General features: G+C 39.8%; 1 protein-coding gene across 6 annotated transcripts in view; it reads left to right on the top strand.

The window, feature by feature from the left end:
* LOC131033026 (calcineurin B-like protein 3) overlaps positions 1-23029 on the top strand; it is a 107154-nt gene that overhangs the window by 50876 nt on the left and 33249 nt on the right. For all 6 annotated transcript variants that reach the window (XM_059218480.1, XM_059218479.1, XM_057964135.2 and 3 more), the window contains one exon: positions 15353-15405. In XM_059218480.1, the coding sequence (XP_059074463.1) occupies positions 15353-15405 (53 nt within the window). The remainder of the gene's footprint in view (positions 1-15352; positions 15406-23029) is intronic.

Consider the following 23029-nt stretch of genomic DNA (forward strand, 5'->3'; position numbering starts at 1 on the left):
AGAGATCAAGGAAAGCATGTTTTGTCCATTGAATATAATTTGAGTAGTCAGCAAAGGAGGAAATCAACCCAAATGACAAAAGGCACTCCTGTCCCTCACTGAAGGTCCAGAGCGATTTTCTAAAAAGTGCAATTTTCTTGCAAGGACAAGGCAAGTTTTGTGATTGAAATGAATGGAAGAAGGCGTGTATTGCCCATTGAAGATAATTTGGAGGGCTAGCAAAGGACGGATAAACTTGAATTTGCAAAATCGCTCCTGTCCCTCTCTGAGGGCAGGGCGAAAAACCTAGTATCCAGCCCTTCTCTCCAAGTTTGGACAAATCTAAGCCAAGGCACAAGTTTGAAATGATGTTTGAAATGCCTTGAGGTGGAATTGAGAGGCAAGGATTACAAGTTTTGATGACAATAAGGAAAATCGCTCCTGTCCCTCACCAAGGGTCCAGGGCGAAATTTCCAAATGTGCCCATTTACCTTGCATTTCAAGATAACCTTTTGTTTCCAACACTCAAAGGGGAGTGGAGGATGATGTTCTACGCCTTGAGGGTAATTTGAAGTTGAAGTGATCAAGAATTTGTACAAAGGACTCAAAAGCGCTTCTGTCCCTCACTGAAGGACCATGGCGATTTTTACGAAACCAATAACTTCCCTCTAAGATTACGCTAAGGCAAGGTTGTGCATGGATGGAAAAGGTCTTCTAAAGCATGGTGAACAAAGACTTGACTTTTAAACTTGATAATCCTAGGTTAAAATACAAAAATCGCCCCTGTCCTTCACTAGAGGCCCAAGGCGAAAATCTTTAGAACACCTATTTTGCCTTGCGGAAGCAAGTTGAGCATGCATGGAACAAGTGAAAGAGATCATTACTTACCCCACAACGAGAATCGACAAATAAAAGGTTGAAGGATTGAGACCAAAAGTGAAAAGGCGCTCCTGTCCCTCTCCAAGGGTCTAGGGCGAAAAGGGGTCCTGATGCACTTCCCTCCTAGAGATCAAGTGAAATTAAACTCAAGACTCCAATTAAAAATGCCGTTTTAATGCCTAGATAAAGTTTTGAGTGAGGAAAAATGAGGAATGCAAGGCCTAAATTGAAAGTTCGCTCCTGTCCCTCTCCAAGGGTCCAGGGCGAAGTTAGTGGCATTCTTCATTTTTTTTACCATATTTGAGCGTTAACATCCTCCAAATTGCATTAAATGCCAAAATTGCTAACTTCGAAATATTTGAAAAAATTAAATTAAATTGGCATTTAATAAAAGGCACATTGGTATTTAATAAATTAATTTTGAGCCTTAGAAAATTGAATTTTTATTATAAAGGCATTTAAAATTAATTTTTGTGAAATTAAAATTAAAAATGGAGCGCTTGAAGGCTTATTTTTATTTATTTTATCAAGTTGGCCTCTCCTTTTTGCAAAATTATTTTTTTTAGGCCTATTTTGACAAGTCGGCCTAGGGGGAGCAAAATGGTGAGCGCCCTATATAATAGGGGTGTTTTGATCAAGTTTAATCAATCATTCACTCATTACTTCCAAGTGCGAATTTGGAGAGCAAGAAGGAAGTGCGAAATCTGGTCTATTTGGAGCGAATTTATCTCAAGTGTTGGAGGCTAGAAGGTGGTGGAGTTGATTCTTGTGAAGACTAAAGGAGGCGCATTTTGCTCAAGGGAGAACTTTGATCTACATTTTGCCTAGCGAATTCTCCTATTTTTGCATCATTTCTTAGAATTAGTACTCAAGTGGAGGTATGGCGAGATCATCCTAGTCCCAATGTTGAAGATTTGAATTTTGTGCTTTGTTTTGAAAATTATAAGTTTGATGTAGTTAATTAGGAAATGATAACTCAAGATTTATCATGAAGTTTCCTAATCAATATCTTTTATCTTCCTTGCTACTCTTCAAGATATATTACTCATTATGAAATGTTGTGTAGGTGTCAAGATGGCGACTCCAAAGGCAGGAACATCTACTAGTCGTTCAGCTCTCATGAAGGAAGATCAGAGGAACGAAGAATTGGAGACCAGGATCGTGTCCAAGTGGAGCAATATCGGAGATACCAACTTGGGAAACTTCAGTGTGAAGAAGTTTCAAGAGGTCCCTTACATTGGCAAGCCATCGCCTGTTGCAAAGAAGATAATTGAAAGTGGCACCATCAAGGCGGCCGGTTTCCCTCCAGCAGTCCAGTGTCATGAGCTGATGATCGAGTGTGCCCGCCATTATGACTCACAATCAAGATCGATCGTATCCAAGGAAGGGAACACTTTGGCTTACCTTTCAGAGGAGGCTATAAGTGAGGCTCTCCATCTTCCAGAGCATAGAGATATGATTTACAAAAGCCTAGAAGGAGCCAGGTCAATGTATGAAGATGATCCCGACACTTGCTTGAGTATCATCAATAAGAATTGGTTACTCAAAAGTCGTCCTCGCCTGAGCAAGATTCCCAACACACCACATAGGATCGACTTCTAGGAGGAGTACAGAGATTTGATAACTTTGCTGAATCGAGTTACAGGGGCTCCTCAAGCCTTCGATTTCGAGAGGTGGATGTTCTACTTCATCCAAGTGATAGTTCAAGGGAAAGGAACGATTCATTGGGCTAGAATTTTTAGCCATTGCTTGGATGTGCAGTTGAGGAGACTAAAGCCTACCAAGTCGTTCCACATGAGCTCATATGTCATATATGCCTTGATCAGAAGTTTCGAATATGCAGGGCTACCTCATAGAGGAGTGATCGGAAGAGGACCTGGAGAAGTGAGAGTTTGTGATTCCTATGTTCATTTGCACCATCCTCCTAGAGGCGACTACAAGTTAGTCAATGACACCTTCACGATGAACATCACTAGGATATTGCAAGGTGGGATTCACAATCGACTATCTCTGGATGCACAGGAGCTTGTGAAGAGGTATGGTGCTTGGTTCATCCAGTTTCCAAAGTTTACATATATCAGAGTTCATGGGTGTCCTTCACCTCCCTACATGTTGCCGAGGTATCCGACAGACAGGATAGTACTACTCGAGGTAACCAGACAGTTGGCAGCTTATGCAAAGGCATTCAGACACAAGCATGGAAATGGAATTCCCGTGCCCATCATATTGGGGAATTCAGTTGTGGTATGTCCTAATACTCAAGCCTTGGATGATGCAGAGAGGGAATTGGCTTTATATTCATTTACATTCTTTGCCTCGAGGGAGAATTTCGATCCTCATGGTTATATGGAAGAGACAGCTGGTAGGAAGTACAAGCACAAATTTCAGGTAGAGGACTTTTGGATGAATCTCTCAAGTGATTTAGAAGTGAAAAGAAAGATGCATTCCAGATTACCTTTAGATTTCATCACGAAATGCAAAGTTTACAGAGTGGCCGATCAAGCTCAGGACAGTGGTAGACATCTCCAGTCATCCTATGACAGAGAAGACAAAGCAGTGAAGATAGATTGGAACGAGCTTGAGATTTTGGATTTGAGAGCTTTGATGGCTCTAGTTTTGTCATGTACTCGCAGATGGGTGGATGTACAACATCAAAAGTTAAGAGAACAGAACATACCAATGACTTTTACTTTGGAGGAAAGACCAGAAGAAGGAGGAGCAAGCGCAAGTGAAGACAATTCTCATCCTAGAGGCGCGAAGAGGAAAGAAAGACCTGAGAAAAGAGAGCCCTCCAAGAAGAAGCAAGAGGCCAATCAAGATCGCTCATCAGGCACATCTTCTCGACATGAAAAAAGGACAAGTCAAGTTGAAGGACAAGAGAAGACGATGCCTGAGGTTGATGAATCTATGGAGTCGATGGTACAGAATGATAAACCTGAAAAGGGGTAGGCACCTCAGCATTCATCAAGTCAATCTCCCCAAGTCGATGAGCTACATGAAGAAAAGAATGATGATGAAGTGACATCTCCTCTCCGAGAAGACGAACCATTGCCTAAGGAAATACAAGTTAGAGAGACGAGATCCACCATTCCAGATTGGTTGAAGGAGAGACTGACAAGGGTTATTGTGATTGAAGATGAAGATGATGTAATTGACTTAGAGAGCCTTATAGGAAATTCTCAAGAAGCAACGGAGAAGAAGAAGGCCACCAAGATGTCCAAGATGATCATAGATGAGGCAAGATCTAGGAAGTTGCAGATAGCTACACCAGTAGTGGACAAGTATGAAGGTGAAATTCTTGCAGAAGAGTATGATGTAGAAACATTCGAGCTTGGCCCACTCACTGTTGGGCAGGCACTGGATGAGGCAACTGATTCATTTGAAGCACTTAAAGACAAGCTTAAGGAAGAAATGGAAAAGAATAGAAAGCTTGAGAGAGAGGTCGGTGCTTGGAGAGGCTACTTTAGCCATCTCAATCAACCCTTGGGACGTTAGGATCCAACAGTGTTTCCTGTGCAAGCACTTCCCCTTGAATCAGTTGGCGAGGCAGAAAGAGTCAAGAGCTTGGTTCAGCTTATGAGCTCTTGGATTGACAAATCCCACACAGTAGCCATTGAATTTACGACAAGAATGATGCAGACAATCCACCGAGCTATCCAAGTCCTTGAGATCGTCCACAACCTAATGATAACGGTAGCCACTTTCGCTCACACTAGAGATGTTATCATTCCTGTTCTGCAAGTAATCAGGCAAACACCAAGGAAGATCCTAGCACAAGAAAAGATAATGGATGGAGGAGCTCATAATTTACTTCAGTGGTCAACTCTACTCCAGATGAAAGAGGTTCTTTTCGAGGACATCAACACCAAATGCAATCAAGTTGAGGGCGTCATCCATCCAATTCAGGATAAGGTGTTTGAAGTGTTATGTACCATTCTTGGCAGGAGGATCGAAGTTGAGACAGATGTGGACCTTCAAGAGTTGGAAGAAAGAGTCAAGGTCATCTTTTGCAAAGATGAGAATGTCATCACAGATGAGCAACGGGATCTAATGTTCACTACTATGCTCCTGATTGAGAAGATCAGAGAACTCGAACCAGGATGGGAAGCTGCTCTTCTCAAGGCCTTTGATCAGGTTATCCACTTGGAGGAGCGAATGTGGAATCTTCTCGAGATTCCTATTGCTGAGATTGAAGGAATTGTGTCCAGATTCGTTGCATATGCTAAGAAAGAACATTGGAAGGGAAATAAGGTTCTAGAAGAGAGGTTATAAAATGATGTGGCATCTTAATTATCATTGGTCTATGTTCCCTCGATTTTTGTGCCAATTAAATATTTGGCTATGCATTTAATAATGTTCAACTAAAAAGGGAACTTTTTGTAACAAACCCTAATTAGGGTTTAGGTGTCGAAATCTCAGCCGTTGATCTTCTTTTGATCTGGGCCGTTCATTGTAATTGAGGATGCTATATATACCCTCACTCATTTTCATTTTGTCAATTAGAAATAGAAGATTAGAGATTAGATATTAAGGAGATAGTTAGAGCTTTTGGAGAGAAGAAAGTTATTTTGTAGCAAGATTGAGTATTGAAGAAAGAATTTCAAACAATTGTTGTCTATTTTGGCTTTGAGATCAATAAAATATTGAAGTTATGGTGTTTTATTGCAATTCTTGTGGCTATCTTCATGGTTGTTTACTTTCTTGAATCATTCTCAGTCGAAGTAGTATTTAAGTTTGAAAGACTAAGTGTTGGGCTTGATCTTTGGTGAGATTCACGTTCCAAACCACTAGCTTCTTACTGATTGTAAGGACGCCTTGTGTGGTCAACTGGAGATATTTGGATTGCTTGAACCTTCAATCATTATTGAACTATTGATATGTATCTTTATGGTGGTATCTATAATTCTTGATGATTTGAAAAATCACTAATCACCTTAGAAGATCGCATCAATTCCAATAGAGTTGTAATTCCTTGGCAATACTGAAATTGGTAGAATCTTACCAAGTCTAGCCTACATTGAGTCATTCTTAGGATTAGATTAGAATTCATCTCTTGCAAACCCTATCTTCTGATCTTTTTTGAGAACCTGTTAGCTTTAGGAAAATTCCGTTCCTGCAGCTCGAAAACGTAAGGCCCCTTGAAGAAACAACATTTGCAACGACCACTGGTGCTTATCCACACGTAGAGATCCTACAACGAAGAACCTTGAAGTCACCCTGCTTGATCCTTTCTCGCGATATCTTTAGCATTCAAAGGCTTTACTCAAGAGAGGATAAGGTACCCTTGGGTATTTTATTCTATGTTTGATAGTGTACAAAATACACGTCAACAAAGGGTCAGGAGCGAAATTCTCTCCTGAGCTCAAAATTCTCATTTTTTTTGAAAATCCAAATCTTCCCAAGGCATCCTAAATGGGTTCTATCACTGTAGTCCAAGCTTAGTTTTTACTTAAACTTTGGAAGAAAAGGTGGCTTTGATGTTTTTCGCCCTGGACCCTTTGGAAGGGTCAGGAGCGATTTTCCTTGCTTAGGCTTACTCCTCCATCATTTTAACTTCAATCCACCTCACAAGGTTAGGAAATAGTCTCCTTCATTTACTCCATCCAAGTTTGATTTGTTCTTGCAAGCCAAAATAGGGGATTTTAGGATTTTTGCTCTGGACCCTTTGGAAGGGTCAGGAGCGAAAATCTTCCTCTGACCTAGAATCATCACTTTTGGAAGCCAACATCAACTCAAAGGTGGTCTCAAGGGCAATTTCTACCTTGGTCTAGTCTTGTCTTAGCACAAACTTGAAAGGAACACATTGGTTTTAAGATTTTCGCTCTGGACCCTTTGGAAGGGTCAGGAGCGAAAATCAGGTTTTAGGGCAATTTTCCAATCCTTTCATCTTCAAATCACCTCCAAGGCATAGATCATCTTGCCTCACTCCTTTCCAAGTCATGAAAATCAAAAAGTTGTCTTGACCTTGCAAGGAAAATGGAGAATTTGGAAATTTCACTCTGGACCCTTTGGAAGGGTCAGGAGCGAAATTCTCTCTTGGCTTCAAAACTTGCATTCTTGGCAACCCAATTCCACTCTAAGGCAATCCAAATGCCTTCTCATACCCATGTCTAAGCTTAGTTTTGTCCAAAATTTGGAAGAGAGGATAGTTTTTAGGATTTTCGCTCTGGACCCTTTGGAAGGGTCAGGAGCGAAAATCTCTCTTAGGCTCAATTCCTTCATCTTTTCAACCTCAATCATCTTCAAAAGGCAAAAACACACCTCCTCACACCCATTGAAGCCATAAAAACCAAAAAGTCGTCTTGACCTTGCAAGGAAAATAGGTGTTTTTAGGAATTTCGCTCTGGACCCTTTGGAAGGGTCAGGAGCGAAATTCACTATTTGGCTCAATTCCTTCACTTTTCAATGATTTCTTAGCACTTCAAGTCACTCCCAGGGGCAATTCCTTCTTGGTTTTACCTTATCCGACACTTGACCTAGCAAAACTTTGATAGCAAAGAGTGTTTTTGAGCAAATTCGCTCTGGACCCTATGGAAGGGTCAGGAGCGAAAATCTCAATCTTCACCAAAAATCTTCATTTTTTCAACTTGAAAACTCTTTGCAAGGTAGGATTTCATCTTTCATCGTGCTAGGAATAAAGTTTCATGTCCAAGAAAGGCTAAAACATAGGTTTATAAGGAATTTCGCTCTGGACCCTTTGGAAGGGTCAGGAGTGAAATTTCCTTTCCTGGCCAGAATCCTTCATTTTCACAACTTCTAAACATGCCCAAGGGTTTCAATATGTTCATTCTTCCTTTCATCATGTCTTGGACACCTCAATTTGACCAAACAAGGCAAGAAATGTCTCCTATAGAGATTTTCGCTCTAGACCCTTTGGAAGGGTCAGGAGCGAAATTCACCATTTAGGCTTATTCCACCATCATTTCAAGTTGAATTCACCTCTCAAGGAAAAAAGACACTACTCTTCTCTCATCCAAGCCATAAAAACCCAAGCCTGACTTGATTTTGCAAGAAAAACAAGTGATTGAAGAATTTCCCCCCTGGACCCTTTGGAAGGGTTAGGAGCGAAATTCTCCCTTTTGGGCAAAATCCTTCATTTTTTCAATTCGAAACATCTTCAAGGGGCAAAACAAGCTATCTCCCTTCCATTCATGCCAAAAAATTTGACCTTCTTCATTGCATAATAAGAGCTTTTGGGAATTTCACTCTGGACCCTTTGGAAGGGTCAGGAGCGAAATTTCCCCTTTTGTCCAAAATTCCTCATTTACTCATGTTTCCAAATCTTCAAAGGTGACAAGAATGTTCAATCCTCCCTCCAAGATACCCTGCACATCAAAATTTAGCCAAAGTTAGGAAGGAATAAGCTTCAAGATGATTTTCGCTATGGACCCTTTGGAAGGGTCAGGAGCGAAATCTCCATTCTAGGCCAGATTGCTCAATTTTCATGTTTCAAACCACCTCATAAGGCAAAGTTAGGTCATTTTCCAAGCTAGGAACAAGGTTGCAAGTCTATCCAAGGCAAGAAATAGGGTTTAAGATGAATTTCGCTCTGGACCCTTTGGAAGGGTCAGGAGCGAAATTTTCATTAGGCATCAATCTTGCTCTTCAAAATCCACCAACTCCTTCCTCAGGCAAGAACATATCAATTCACCTTCAAACATGCCCTACTTAGTCAAAAAATGAGAAGAAAAAGGAGGTCTATAAGGATTTTCGCCCTGGACCCTTTGGAAGGGTCAGGAGCGTAATTGAGATTCCAGGCCAGGTCTTACCTTGGTTTGCTTCATTCTCCATCAAACTTGATCATATCAACTCCCTTTCTTCACTGACTCTGCTCAACTGACTCAGACTCGGAAACAAACGGACCCTGACAAGAAAATCTTCTTTCAATCTAGACCTGACCTGAGACCTATTCACCCTGTTCCTTGATCTAACCCACTTGACTTCTCCTGAAAGGCATGCTTCATTATGGCAAACTTGAGGTTTCAGGCAGACGACCAACAACTTCCCAAAACTAGGCTAGACTCAGCTTGAAAGAAACCCTAAAACGAGCTTCCAAGGATTAGCCCTAATCTAGCCAGCCCAGGCAAACCACTCACTCACTCAAAAAACCTAGAAAGCAGAGAGAAAAACAAGCAAAAGGAAAGCAAAACCTAAAGCAAAAAGAGGGGGTTCCCATTCTAATGGGGCGATGTGTGAAATGGTCACAACACTCCGGAAACCCAAGTTTCTGAAGTCTTCCCAACTCCGGAAACCCAAGTTTCCCACGTCTTCCAACTTCCTACAACTTGCAACACTTCCGATTTCCTTGCAACACTTCTAGATGGCGTGATCAACACTCAAAGCTCTTAATGCTCCACCAACTCTTGTGACTTGTATACTTTATTTTGTGGAGCTACATGGGTGCATGTAATGATTTTTGCAGGATTTCCATCAGGTGGAGTACAAGGCCATGCTTGTTGACCTTCATGTCATGCCTGCATGCTCTAACTTTGGAATGTCAGGCAATCCACCTTCTAGAAGTACTTTTCTTCTTGGGATTGCCTTGTCAAGGTATTGCCGGGTTGCTTGCATGTACACCATGTCAGGTGCATGCACTTCCCTGCATTCCCTGACTGACATTTCTCTGCACACACAAGGGTCAAGACTTCTCTTCCTTGACCAATGGTCTCTCCTTTGCGACCAATTTTCTATATAAAGGCTGTTAAGTCTCATTGTAAAGGGGTCTCTCCCTGTTGGCTTGAGCTATTCTATGCGCTTTCACTTCTCTTGAAGACTTGTATTTATCTTGCATTTCTGCAACTGTAAGTTTGGCCATTAGCCTTATAATGAATTGAAATCATCATTCTTGCCTTACTTCAACTTATGCATGTTGTGTATGTGTTCTTACCTTCATTGTAAGTGTATGTTTGTGGCTTTCTTTCACATATATCCTGTGTTAACCTGTTTCTCAGTGTGACTTGTGGGAAACCTTCTCCCCTCTTGACATTCAACAAGTTCTAACCTCCTTACATGCGCTGAGGTCATTCATGCAACTGAAGTTTGTGCATCTCCTGGGTATTTCAGTTGATTCTTTGTGCCATTTCGGGTGGGGAGAGAAACATCTCTTATCTTGGTGCATCACCTCCTTTCATTTTAAGCATTTCTCTCTTCCCTTTTCCTCTACAAGCTGTTAGGATAGGTTTAGAAGTATAATTTGGAGTGTTGAGTTGGTTCAACACCTGCACTTGGATTGAGAGGGGAGCCGGTCTACTCCAGAGATTCAACCCCCTCGTGCAAGGTCCCACACTTCGGGGTTGTTTCCATGTTTCACAAGGTTGCTGAGTTGATAGCTCAGCAAGGGTGCAAACTTTTGTGACAACAGAAGTCTTCTTTCAGTTTCTTGCATTATAGACCTATAAGTGTGTACACAAGTTTAAGTGATCATTAGAAAGTGCAACCTTCAATCTGGTCAAGTTTTGGCCAAAGGAGATCTAGTTGAACATGAATTGCTGGATGTCAAGATGGAGGGTCCTTGTAGCATTGTTGAGATAGTTTCTAAAGCCATTGTGGATTCATTGATTTATTGCATGCATGCATGATGGTACTGGTTGTATTGGGAAGAGGCAGTTGAAATTCATGAGATTCTTATTCTATTTGCTAGAGGATTTTCTCAAGGAGTTGATTTTTTTCGAGTTATTTGGGTAGTTATTTGATATTTTTTGAGTTTTTGGGTAGTTCAGTTGACCAGACATAGAAAAAGTTGGCCAAGACAAAGTGAATTATCCTAGATTTGGTGGATTATTTGATCCCTCACATCATAGGGAAGAAAACAATGAAGGAGATGTACGATGCATTGATTGCTCTATACCAAAGTGTGAACATTTCCTACAAGATGTTGCTGAGGAGCAAGCTCATTTCCACATGCATGACTGATATAAACATAGTGGCCAGCTATCTCATGAGGATCACTCAGCGTTGAGACTAACTGGCTACTAACTGGCTGAAGGAATGGAGGATGATGAGTTAATGCCCATAGCTATAAATGGCTCTCCATCTTATACCTGTTTGTTTGGGTTATTTGTACATGTGATAAACTTCCCACTATAAAGAAGCTTTGGGACAATTTCATCCACTTGTAGTTTAGATTTGAGCCTGTTGTACATAGAGCAGAAGAGATTCAGAACCTAGTTTTCATTGGGAAGATGAGGAAAAATGGCAATCAGGATTTAAAAGGTTAGGAGGGCAAGAGAGAATAAGTAGATTCTTCAGAGTAGAGGAAGAAAGTATTGAATCATGAAAGAATTTCAACTGCTACAAATGGGCTGCTGTGCATCTTAGCATGAGAAGAAGGACAAGCAGCAGCAACAATAGGAGTTTGCAGGAAGTGTACAAATTTTAACTCGAGCAGATAAGTTAGCATCTAGACTTGAGATGACTTTTCCATGGTGTTGTGCCTATACACTAACATTGTTTCTAGTCTAGGTTGGTATGTGGATAGTGGAGTATTCAAATATATGACCTCTATCTAGAAGGCATTCAGAAAACTTAAAGAACAAGAGGATGACATATAGGTAGAGTCGGGAAATGATGCGTTCCGTTCAGTTATTGGATTGGGCATTGTCTCCTCCAGCATGCCTTCAAGTGATGTACTTAAGCTAGATGACGTCTTGTGTGCTCCTTGTTTTATGAAGTCTTTTCTTGCATTATAGTCATAGAGCTATAAGTGTGTACACAAGTTTATTGGTTTGCATGTCATCATTAGAAAGCACAACCCTGAATCTGGTCAAGTTTTGGCCAAAGGAGAACAAGTTGAACGTTTATTGCAGGATGCCAGGATGGAGTGTCCTCCTATCTTTGTGGAGATATTTTCTAAAACCATTGTGGATTTAGTGGTTTATTCCACGCATACAATTGATGGGAGTATGGAAGAGTACCAGAAGAGGCAGTTGAACTTCATGAGATTCTTACACTATTTACCAGAGGATTCTCTCAAGGAGTTGATTTTTTTGAGTTTTTGTGCTTCAGTCATTTGCTGCAAGTTTGAGATGTTGAGGAGGAGGCTTGGAGTGGTGAATACATTCCTTCCAAAGAGGGTAGTCAATTTCTCATAGTGATAGCAGCAAATCCAGACTTGTGTGCAATTGAGAGGTTGGCTAAATAGGAGAATATGGCTCAACTATGTAGGGGGTCTTCTTTGAGTTTAGGTCCCAGTTAACTACTGGAGATTTGAGTGGTTTATATATGTAATTAGTCTCAACTATTTTGATTAGGAGTTTATTTGTTGTTGGACTAGGTTGATTGATTAGTTGGACTAGCTGATTGTTCAATCAAACTGAGTTGTTTCCAGTGCAGTGTATTTCTCTTCAGTTTTAATAGAAGGTAGATACATTATTGGTATTTTGTATATCTATATGATTAAGTCCTTAGGTTTAAAAAAGTATAAAAAAAGGAGGTGTTTTAAATCAATGCTATTTGAATTGAGACCTAAGATCTACATATATTAACTATTCATATTTTCAGCAGTATGTGTTTGTGCCTAAATCTGGTGTTTCAATTGGAATTTTTGTTTTAAGCTCTTTTCAGTTAGGATCAAATTTTCTGAGTGTGTAATCTGCTTTCCATGGTCTGAAAATTACCAATCTATGACTCAAGAAAGAAAGAATGAACGAAAGAAAGAAAGAAAGAAAAATAAAGTTTAATTGTATTAATGTCTATGGATGACCAAAAGTAGGTCAATGGGACTCAAGAGTACTGCAGTTTACAATAGAATGTTCTGGTAAGAGAAAGCTAGAAAGTCCCTACAAAGTGTAAGAACAAAGCAGAGAAATCTGCATGGTTTTAACAACTACCTTCAGGATTGATTTCCAATGGTCAACAGAAACACCATAATATTTCAGATTTGAAACACATCTGGTAAGTGGTAAGTAATCATCGCCAATGATTTCAGTTTTCAGATAAGCTCAAAATGGCATTGCAAAGAAAAGAAAAGAAAAACTTATTCTATTTCTCATCTAATCCTAGATTACCTCTTTATAATAAATCAAAAGATTTAAGAGAGAGAAGAAGGGATGGAGACAAGCCTTGTCATTCTGAATTTTCACCAGTGGTTGCTGAGTTTCTCAAGTACTTAACAAAAACCATCCAAGTGATAGCCAGATGTTTACATCTTAATCACTAGGGTGATACAATATTCAAGGAAACCAAGTTGCATACAAGAACCGAGTTGACCACCATAAGAAAGCACATATTAAATAAGGGTATATACTATATACCATATACAACTCACAAAATGCAAAGGGTATAGCTTTTAAACTTTAAAAATTGCTTGTCAAGTCGTTGTTAACTTCAATAATGAAATATATAGCTTCACAACACAGTTTAGAAATAGAAGAGATGTACAGAAGTTCTCCAAGGAGTCCAGCCCTTAACAGAGGCAAACAACCCAAGATAAATAGAAGTTTTGGGGGACTTGAGATATGATATCATTACAAACATTGAGGAAAAAACCAAATTTCATTTCCTAGGACACTCTTTTACACCGAAATTCACCTAGAACTGCAGAGAAATGACTGGCATCAGATTTTATCCCATGCTTCATAAAGGTGATCCATGCCATGGGATGAATGATTTTAAAAACACATATAGTTTACCTGGGTAAGGGAGAAAAACAAATGTGATTTGTACAACACCCTTGGGATGTTGGAATGGCTAATCTTAATTTCATCATTGCCTTGGATGGGTTCACTACTGCAAGTGGTCTGATTAGTGGCACCTACCTGGGAGACTATGGTATCAATGAAAGCCAATAGGAAACAAATAAGATGCTAGTGTCACCATGCCGCAGCATACCAGATTTCAATTGATATCTCATGAAAACAATAAATGATTAAAATCCAAGAAAGACAACAGTCCTTTGGGACTACAGCTATATCCATTCAAATTATCAAAGGAATTTGAATCTAGATCTTTAACACTTGTACCTTGATTTGCCATGATTGTACCTAATGCGAGTCACTTGCTAGTGGCAGCAGATCAGTCTTGGGTTCCAATTTGCACCCACTTAATTCGTAGAAGTTAAAAATCCATTTTAAATAAATTTTTTTGTAGAGCATATTCTTCTATAGCAGTTTCTTTACCTACTTTTCTTATTTAAAATAAGTGCCAAATTTGTTCTAGGTATGGTCCTATGCCTTAGCTTACTGGGTGATACACAATGATAAATTTATCATTGGTGGGTGTAAGTAGGTGGAGCCATGGCAGAAAGGATTTGGGTTCAACACATTGACCTTGAGCTGAAAACAAGAATTAACTTGATTTGAAATTTGAGGAGTTTCGAAGTTTCATCCAAACAAGTCTTCCAAATTCTGAATGTTCTTCTAAAGAAAAATGGACATGGAATCAGGTTAATTTGCATCCAGTTTCACACTAGTTAAAAGATTTACAATAGTACTAAATGGAAGGAATAACTCAAAATTGAGAGCTGTAAGAGCATGAAGTTCTATTTAAGGACAATCCATAAAGAATCAGAAAATTTTCAAAATACAAAGATTGGAGATACTAAAAGATCAAGAAGAAGCTACAGTTTAGGAGATATGGACAAAATTCTGACAGGTGCAAATAAACATTATTTTTTGTGGCACTTAGTGCAGCCGATGTTTCACAAAACCTAGATGAATCAGAGGAATTCATAATCAGGAAAGCTAAGAGTGCATGGAAAGGGCACTCAATTTAGAAATAATTCACAAAATAGTAATCATTATCTTCAAGTAAAATTAGGTTTTTCTATTCCTTTTCAGCATTTTTCCTATATTAATCTTTGGTCAAGAGGAACTAATTCATGTCAAGGGCTTGGAAAAGAGATGGATTTTTGTGTTTCAACTTTGACATATTGCATTGTCTTTAATCCCATTGACATAATGTTTTCTCTATTCAAATAAAATTTGGGGGTTTAAGATGTCTAGGTCCTTTCTTCGGCAAATTAGCCCTGCAAAACTTCTAAGATTCTACACCTGCAAATGCTTTCTCATTTTTTGTTTCTTCTGCGGTGATCCTTTGTCCTTTTCCTAACAGCACATGCTTGTTTGACTTGGGGATTAGAAATCTGATTTAATTAAATGCTCCAAATATACACTAGGTTTGGGTTTGGAAAGGTTCAGATCCTTGTTCGAATAAGAATAAAACCTTAATCTGTTTTCTGTTAAAGTCATTCCAGAGTTTTGTCCAAGTAATCTAACCATCTAACCAATATTGCTTCTTAAACGATTGCCTATAATTAACACAAATACTTGAATTATTGAAGAAATGAAGAAATCTGTTTTGAAGTGCCAAATTTTTATCAAGCATCTATTGACCTTTCAAATAACTTATCATGTGAAATTAAACCGCATTTCAGAATCTGTGTATGCTTTGGTATGAGCTTGGTATAATTTCCTTAGTTCTGGTTAGTTCTACTAAAAGCTCAAACAGGATTTTTATGATATCTCTACTAATATTTTGTAACAACGGTGCATTGCAGTCTCCTTCCAGCTTTATGATCTGAAGCAGCAAGGCTTTATTGAGAGACAAGAGGTATGGCTAACTTCCTTCCTTGTATAGTCATATTTAGGTAGAAATGAATTAAATTGCAAAGGGACTTGTTGACGTGTATTTTGTACACAATCATACACAGAATAAAATACCCAAGGGTACCTTATCCTCTCTTGAATAAAGTCTCTGATTGTTGAAGATGTCGCAAAAAAGGATCAATCAGGGTGACTCCAATGTTCTTTTATGTAGGGTCTCTATGTGTGGATAAGCACCAGTGGTCGTTGTGATTGCTGTTTCATCAAGGGGCCTTACGTCAATCCGAACTGCAGGAACAGGATTTCCTAATACTAACAAGTTCTCAAAAAAAGGTCAAAAGAGTAGGGCTTGCAAGAGATAAATTCTAATCTAATCCTAAGAACAACTCAATGTAGGCTAGATTTGGCAAGGTTCTACCAACTTCAGTATCGCCAAGGAATTACAACTTTACTGAAACTGATGTGATCTTCTAAGGTGAGTAATGATTTTTCAAATCATCAAGAATCATAGGCACTACTATGAAGGTACATATCAATGACTCAGTAATGAATGAAGGTTTATGCAATCTAAATATTTCCAGTCGACCACACAAGGCGTCCTTACAATCAGCAAGAAGCTAGTGGTTTGGAGTACGAATCTCACCAAAGATCAAGCCCAACACTTAGTTCTTCAAATTTAAATACTACTTTGACTGAGGATGATTCAAGAAAGTAAACAACCATGAAGATAACCACAAGAATTGCAATAAAACACCATAACTTCAATATTTTATTGATCTCAAAGCCATCATGAACAACAATTGTTTGAAATTCCTTCTTCAAAGCTCAATCTTGTTACAAAATTCTTGCTTCTATCAAATTGCTAATCTCTAATCACTAATGCTGATATCTAATTACAAAATGAAAAGGAATGAGGGTATATATAGCATCCTCAATTACAAAGAACGGTCCAGATCAAAAGAAGATCAATGGCCAAGATTATGACACATAAACCCTAATTAGGGTTTATTACAAATAGTCCCCCTTTTATTGAACAATATTAAATGCATAGCCAAATATTAAATTTTGGCACAAAAATCTAAGAGACATAGACCAATGACAATTAAGGTGCGACATCATCTATAACAACCTTTCTTCTAGAATCTTATTTCCCTTCCAATGCTCTTTCTTAGCATATGCAATGAATCTAGACACGATTCCCTCAATCTCAGCAATTGGAATCTCGGGAAGATTCCTCATTCGTTCTTCCAAGTGGATGACCTGATCGAAAGCCTTGAGGAGAGCAGCGTCCCATTCAGGTTCAAGTTCTTTGGTCTTCTCAATCAGGAGCATGGTAGCAAACATCTGGTCCAGTTGCTCATCTGTGATAATATTCGCATCCTTGCAAAAGATGACCTTGACCCTTTCTTCCAATTCTTGTAAGTCCACATCTGTCTCAATTTCGATCCTCCTGCCAAGAATAGTACGTAGTACCTCAAACACTCTATCCTGGATTGGGTGAATAACCTCCTCAACATGATTGCATCTAGTACTAATGTCCTCAAAGAGAACTTCCTTCATCTGGAGTAAAGTTGACCACTGAAGTAAACTATGAGGTCCTCCATCTACTATCTTTTCTTGTGCTAGGACCTTTCTTGATGTTTGTTTGATTACTTGCAGGACAGGAATGATAACATCTTTAGTATGAGCAAAGGCGGCTACCGTTATCATTAAGTTGTGGATGATCTCAAGAACCTGGATAGCTCGATGAATGGTTTGCATCATTCTTGTTGCAAATTCAATAGCAACTATATGAGATTTGTCAATCCAAGAGCTCATAAGCTGGACCAAACTCCTGACTCTCTCTGCCTCACCAACTGACTCAAGGGGAAGTGCCTGCGTAGGAGATACTGCTGGATCCTGACGCCTCAAAGGCTGATTGAGATGGCTAAAGTAGCCTCTCCAGGCACTGACCTCTCGCTCAAGCTTTCTATTCTTTTCCATTTCTTCTCTAAGCTTGTCTTTAAGTGCCTCAAATGAATCAGTGGCCTCATCCAAAGTCTGCTCGGCTGTGAGTGGACCAAGCTCAAATGTTTCCACATCATACTCCTCTGCAAGGATTTCACCTTCATACTTGTCCACTGCTGGTGTAGCTATCTGTAATTTCCTGGATCCTGTCTCATCTCTGATCATCTTGGACATTTTAGTGGCCTTCCTCCTTTCTGTCACTTCCTGAGAATTTCCGACAAGGCTCTCTAAATCAATCACATTATCTTCGTCCTCAATCACAATCACCCTTGTCAGTCTCTCCTTTAACCAATCTGGAATGGCAGATCTTGTTTCTCTAACCTGTATCTCCTTAAGCAATGTTTCTTCTTCTCTGAGAGGAGATGTCGCTTCGTCATTGTTCTTGTCTTCATGTAGTTCATTGACTTGGAGAGATCGACTTGATGAACGTTGAGTTGCCTGTCCTTCTTCCTGTTTATCGTTCTGTACCATTGATTCCATAGACTCCTCAATTTCAAGTGTCCTCTTCTCTTGTCGAGAAGATGTGCCGGATGAACGATCTCGGTTGGCCTCTTGCTTCTTCTTGGAGGATTCTCTTTTCTCAGGTCTCTCTTTCCTCTTCGAGCCTCTAGGATGGGGATTGCCTTCACTTGCACTTCGAAGGTTGCCTTCGCTTGTGCTTCTGGTATTAGGATTACCTTCAATTACACTCGCCCCACCTTCAACTGGCCTTTCCTCCAAAGTAAAAGTCATAGAAATGCCTTGCTCTCTCAACTTCTGATGCTGCACATCAACCCATCTGCGAGTACAAGACAAAATTGGAGCCATCAAAACATCTAGATCCAAAATTTCAAGTTCGTTCCAATCTAGCCTCACTGTTTTGCTTTCTCGGTCATAAGATGATTGGAGATGTCTGCCACTGTCCTGAGCTTGGTCGGCCACTCTGTAAATCTTGCATTTCCTGATGAAATCCAAAGGCAATCTGGAATGCATCTTTCTTTTCACTTCAAGATCATCTGAGAGATTCATCATAAAGTCTTCTATCTGAAACTCATGCTTGTATTTTCTTCCGACTGTCTCCTCTATATACCCATAAGGATCAAAACTCTCTCTCAAAGCAAAGAATGAAAATGAATATAAGGTTAACTCCTTCTCTGCATCATCCATGGCTAGAGCATTAGGACATACCTCAACTGAATTCCCCAATATGATAGGCACAGGAACTCCATTTCCATGTCTGTGTCTGAATGCTTTCACATAGGCTGCCAATTGTCTGGTTACCTCAAGTAACACTATTCTGTCTGTCGGATATCTCGGCAACATGTATGGAGGTGAAGGACATCCATGAACTCTAATATATGTAAACTTCTAGAATTGGATAAACCATGCACCGTACCTCTTTACAAGCTCTTGTGCATCTTGAGATAGCCGATTGTGAATCTCGCCTTGCAATGTCCTGGTGATGTTCATCGTAAAGGTATCATTGACTAACTTGTAGTTGCTTCCTGGAGGATGATGCAAATGAACATAGGAATCACAAACTCTAACTTCCCCGGGTCCTCTTCCGATCACTCCTCTGTGAGGTAGTCCTGCGTACTCAAAGCTCCTGACCAAGGCATATATGATGTATGAACTCATGTGGAAAGACTTGGTAGCCTTCAATCTCCTTAACTGCACGTCCAAGCAATGGCTAATCATTCTAGCCCAATGAATTGTTCCTTTTCCCTGAACTATCACTTGGATGAAGTAGAACATCCACTTCTCAAAATAGAAGGCTTGAGGGGCTCCTGTGACTCGGTTGAGCAGTGTTATCAAATCTCTGTACTCCTCCTGGAAGTTGATCCTATGTGGTGTGTTTGGAATCTTGCTCAGGCGAGGACGACTCTTGAGTAACCAATTCTTGTTGATGATGCTCAAGCAAGTGTCTGGATCATCTTCGTACATGGACCTGGCTCCTTCTATGCTTTTGTAGATCATATCTCTGTGCTCCGGCAGATGGAAAGCCTCACTTATAGCCTCCTCTGAAAGGTAAGCCAAAGTGTTTCCTTCCTTGGACACGATCGATCTAGACTGTGGATCATAATGGCGAGCACACTCGATCATCAACTCATGGCACTGGATTGCTGGAGGGAAGCCGACCGCCTTGATAATGCCACTTTCAATTATTCTCCTTGCGACAGGTGATGGCTTGCCAATGTAAGGGACCTCTCGAAACTTCTTCGTACTGAAGTTTCCCAAGTTGGTATCTCCAATGTTGCTCCACTTCGACACGATCTTGGTCTCCAATTCTTCGTTCTTTTGATCTTCCTTCATGAGAGCTGGACGACTGGTGGATGCTCCTGCCTTCGGGGTCGCCATCGTGACACCTACACAACATTTCATAATGAGAAATAGATTTTGCAATATAGAAACATAGATTAAAATTAAAGATTGAATTTAGGAAACTTCATGATAAGTCCTTGAGTTATCATTTCCTAAATACGATTGAGCTACTGGAAATTCAAAATTTAGATTAAGACTATGACGATCAAAATTCAAAATTTAGACAAGGGAAACTTCGCCATACCTTTCTTGAGAGCTAACTCTAAAAAGATGCAAAATTATGAAATTCGCCTAGGCAAAAACGAAGATTGAAATATTCAACGTGATCCTCCTCTAGCAATGGCGCCTTGTTGTCAACTCCACCAACTTTGGGGTCTTCAACGTCTTGATAGAGTATTCGCTCCTCGTCAAACCAAATTCGCACTCCCCTTGATGAGATTTCGCATCTTGTATTCTTGATGAAATTCGCTCCTTATTCGCCTCTCCAAATGGCATATGAAAGGATGATTAAATGATGATTTGAAATGCGATATCATACCTCCCCTTCATAGGCGCTCACCTCTTTAATTACCTCTAGGCCGACTTGAAAATAAGGCAAATAATAACAAAAAATTAAAATAAAAGGAGGCCGACTTTTGTATAAATATAAAAAATAAAACCCAAGCGCTCTCCCTCTTATTTAATTAATTAATTAAAATACCTTTGTAATTAATTGTTTCGATTTTTAAAAGGCAAAATTAATTATTAAATGCCTTGTGCGCACCCATTAAATGCCAATTTTAATTAAAAATATCAAGGCTCATCGAAATTTAGCATTTAATGCAATTTGAAAATGATGTTGGCGCCTAGACATGGGAAGAATAATGAATATTAACCTCATCGCTCTGGTCCCTGGGAGAGGGACAGGAGCGCTTTAACATTTTGGTCTTGAATTTCTCGCTTTTTACGTTCCAAGTCACTTCCTTTACGTCCAAATTGGCATTTTGATTGGGAACCTTGAGCTTGGACTATTTGATCTTTTGAATGAATGCCTCTTGAACTACTTTCCCCCTGGTCCTTGACTGAAGGACAGGAGCGATTTTTGCTTTTCTTCCTTAGTCTTTGTCTTCTAAACCATCAAATCAATTTGCGAAGTAAGGAATGATCATCCTTGTTTGTCTTGCGCGTGCTTAACTCATCCTTTGCAAGGCAAATTCGATATTTGAGTGATTTTCGCCCTGGTCCCTTGGAGAGGGACAGGAGCGAACTTTGTGTTTGAGCTCAAATTTGTCAACTTTTAACATTAACTCCTCGTTTATCATCCTCCTAAAGACATTTCGGACCTTGTGTAACCTTGCTTTGATGTGATCTAGGAAGAAAATGATTGATTTTATGAATATCGCCTTGGTCCTTGACTGAAGGACAGGAGCGATTTTGCATCTTTGCTCAAGTTAGTCACTTTTTGACGTTTGGTTCCTTGTCCATCATCCTTCCAAGGACATATTCGATCTTGTGTAACTATGCCTTGGCGTGATTTTTGGAAGGAATGATGGTCTTCATTGAAATCGCTTTGGTCCTTGACTGAAGGACAGGAGCGAACCTTTGTTCCTTGTGCTCATCCTTGATCATATCGACTTCCAATTGTCTTCACAGTGTAAAATAGTGTCCCTTATTCCTTCTCGAACGTTTGAAACGGAAGTGACAACTCAAAATTGGACACACTTAGACATTTCGCTCTGGTCCCTGGGAGAGGGACAGGAGCGCCTTGGGCAATTTCATCACTTTTCATGGTCTTTGACACTTTACTTTCCCTCGAAGCACCTTCAACATCATCTCCATTACGCACCTTTGCTTGGATTCATTAAAATTCAGAGGGGAAGGCTAAATAACCAAGATTTCGCCCTGGTCCCTGGGAGAGGGACAGGAGCGATTTTGCATTTATAGGCTCAATCACTCTTTGCCAACGTTTAAAACTATCTTCAATGAATCCGCTATGCTCCCCTTCACTCCTCTTTGACATGAAACTTGCTTTAATTTTATGGGAATTTTACCTTATGAGGAAATCGCTCTGGTCCCTTGGAGAGGGATAGGAGCGCCTAGGACAAAATAGGCTTACTTGGTGTCTTGCAATCTTCAAAAATTATCTTCAATAGATTTGTTATGCTTTCCTTTGCTTGCCTCAAACTTAAAACTTTCTTCACCTTCACCACAAACTTGTCTTTTAAGGGAATCGCTCTGGTCCCTGGGAGAGGGACAGGAGCTACCTTTTAAATTCGCCCTGGTCCCTGGCAGAGGGACAGGAGCGATTTTGACTTTTTGAGTAGATTTTCTCCATGATGGCACTTTCAAGTTATATTCAACTGATAAAACACACTTTCTTTGTTCTCCTCAAATCGCGAAATCATTAAAATCTTGCAAGGACAAAGCAATCTTGGATTTCAAGCTCCGGTCCTTCAGTGAGGGACAGGAGCGATTTTGTCCTTCTGGCACATTTCCTTGTTTGCAAATTTCTTCAAATTATATTCAATGGACAAAAGATGTCCTCCTTGATCTCTTCCAATCCAAAAATCGTCTTGGTCCTGCAAGGACAGTGTAACTTTGAGAAACAAGCTCCGGTCCTTCAGTGAGGGACAGGAGCGATTTTTGTCCTTGAGGGCAAAATCTCAACTTTTCATTGCAAATGACTAAATCCTGGCGCTCCATCATGTTTATTTCACCTTCCATCGCGTCCTTGATGCTTCAATTTGATCAAAATGAGGTCAAAAATGGTCTAAGTAAGTCATTTTGCCTTGGTCCCTGACTGAGGGACAGGAGCGATTTGACCTTAAACTTTAAAAAACTTGCCAATTTTGAGTCTCAAAATCTTCAAAACCTCCAATTCGTGTTCAACTGCATCTCCTGGCGACCCTGCACAAGACAAATGAAAGAAGTCAATGACCAAGATGTATAAAAATATGATTTTCGCCCTAGTCCCTGGCTGAGGGATAGGAGTGATTTTACTTCCATAGGCCAAAATATCAAGGTTTTAAGACTTTAGTCACTTCACAAGGCATAACTAGGCTATTTCCAAGGCCGGAGATCAATTATCAAAATTTCCAAAATTTGGTCAAAATCACTCAAACAAAATCTCAAAATTCCATCATCAACACTTAGGCAAAATTTGGACTTGCTTTCAAAATTCCGACTGAACCTAGACAGATTCACTTGACCTTCTGACAGATTCACCCTATTTCAAAATTGCATCTTACGGGAGGAAGCTCAATAATCTCTCAAAATGGACTGGACTGCGGCTTGAAAATATCAAAACGAAACCCTAAGGCCTAGCCCTAGTCCAGACGACTCAC

The sequence above is a fragment of the Cryptomeria japonica genome, chromosome 3 (genome assembly GCF_030272615.1).
Source record: "Cryptomeria japonica chromosome 3, Sugi_1.0, whole genome shotgun sequence".
In the NCBI taxonomy this organism is placed as follows: Eukaryota; Viridiplantae; Streptophyta; class Pinopsida; order Cupressales; family Cupressaceae; genus Cryptomeria; species Cryptomeria japonica.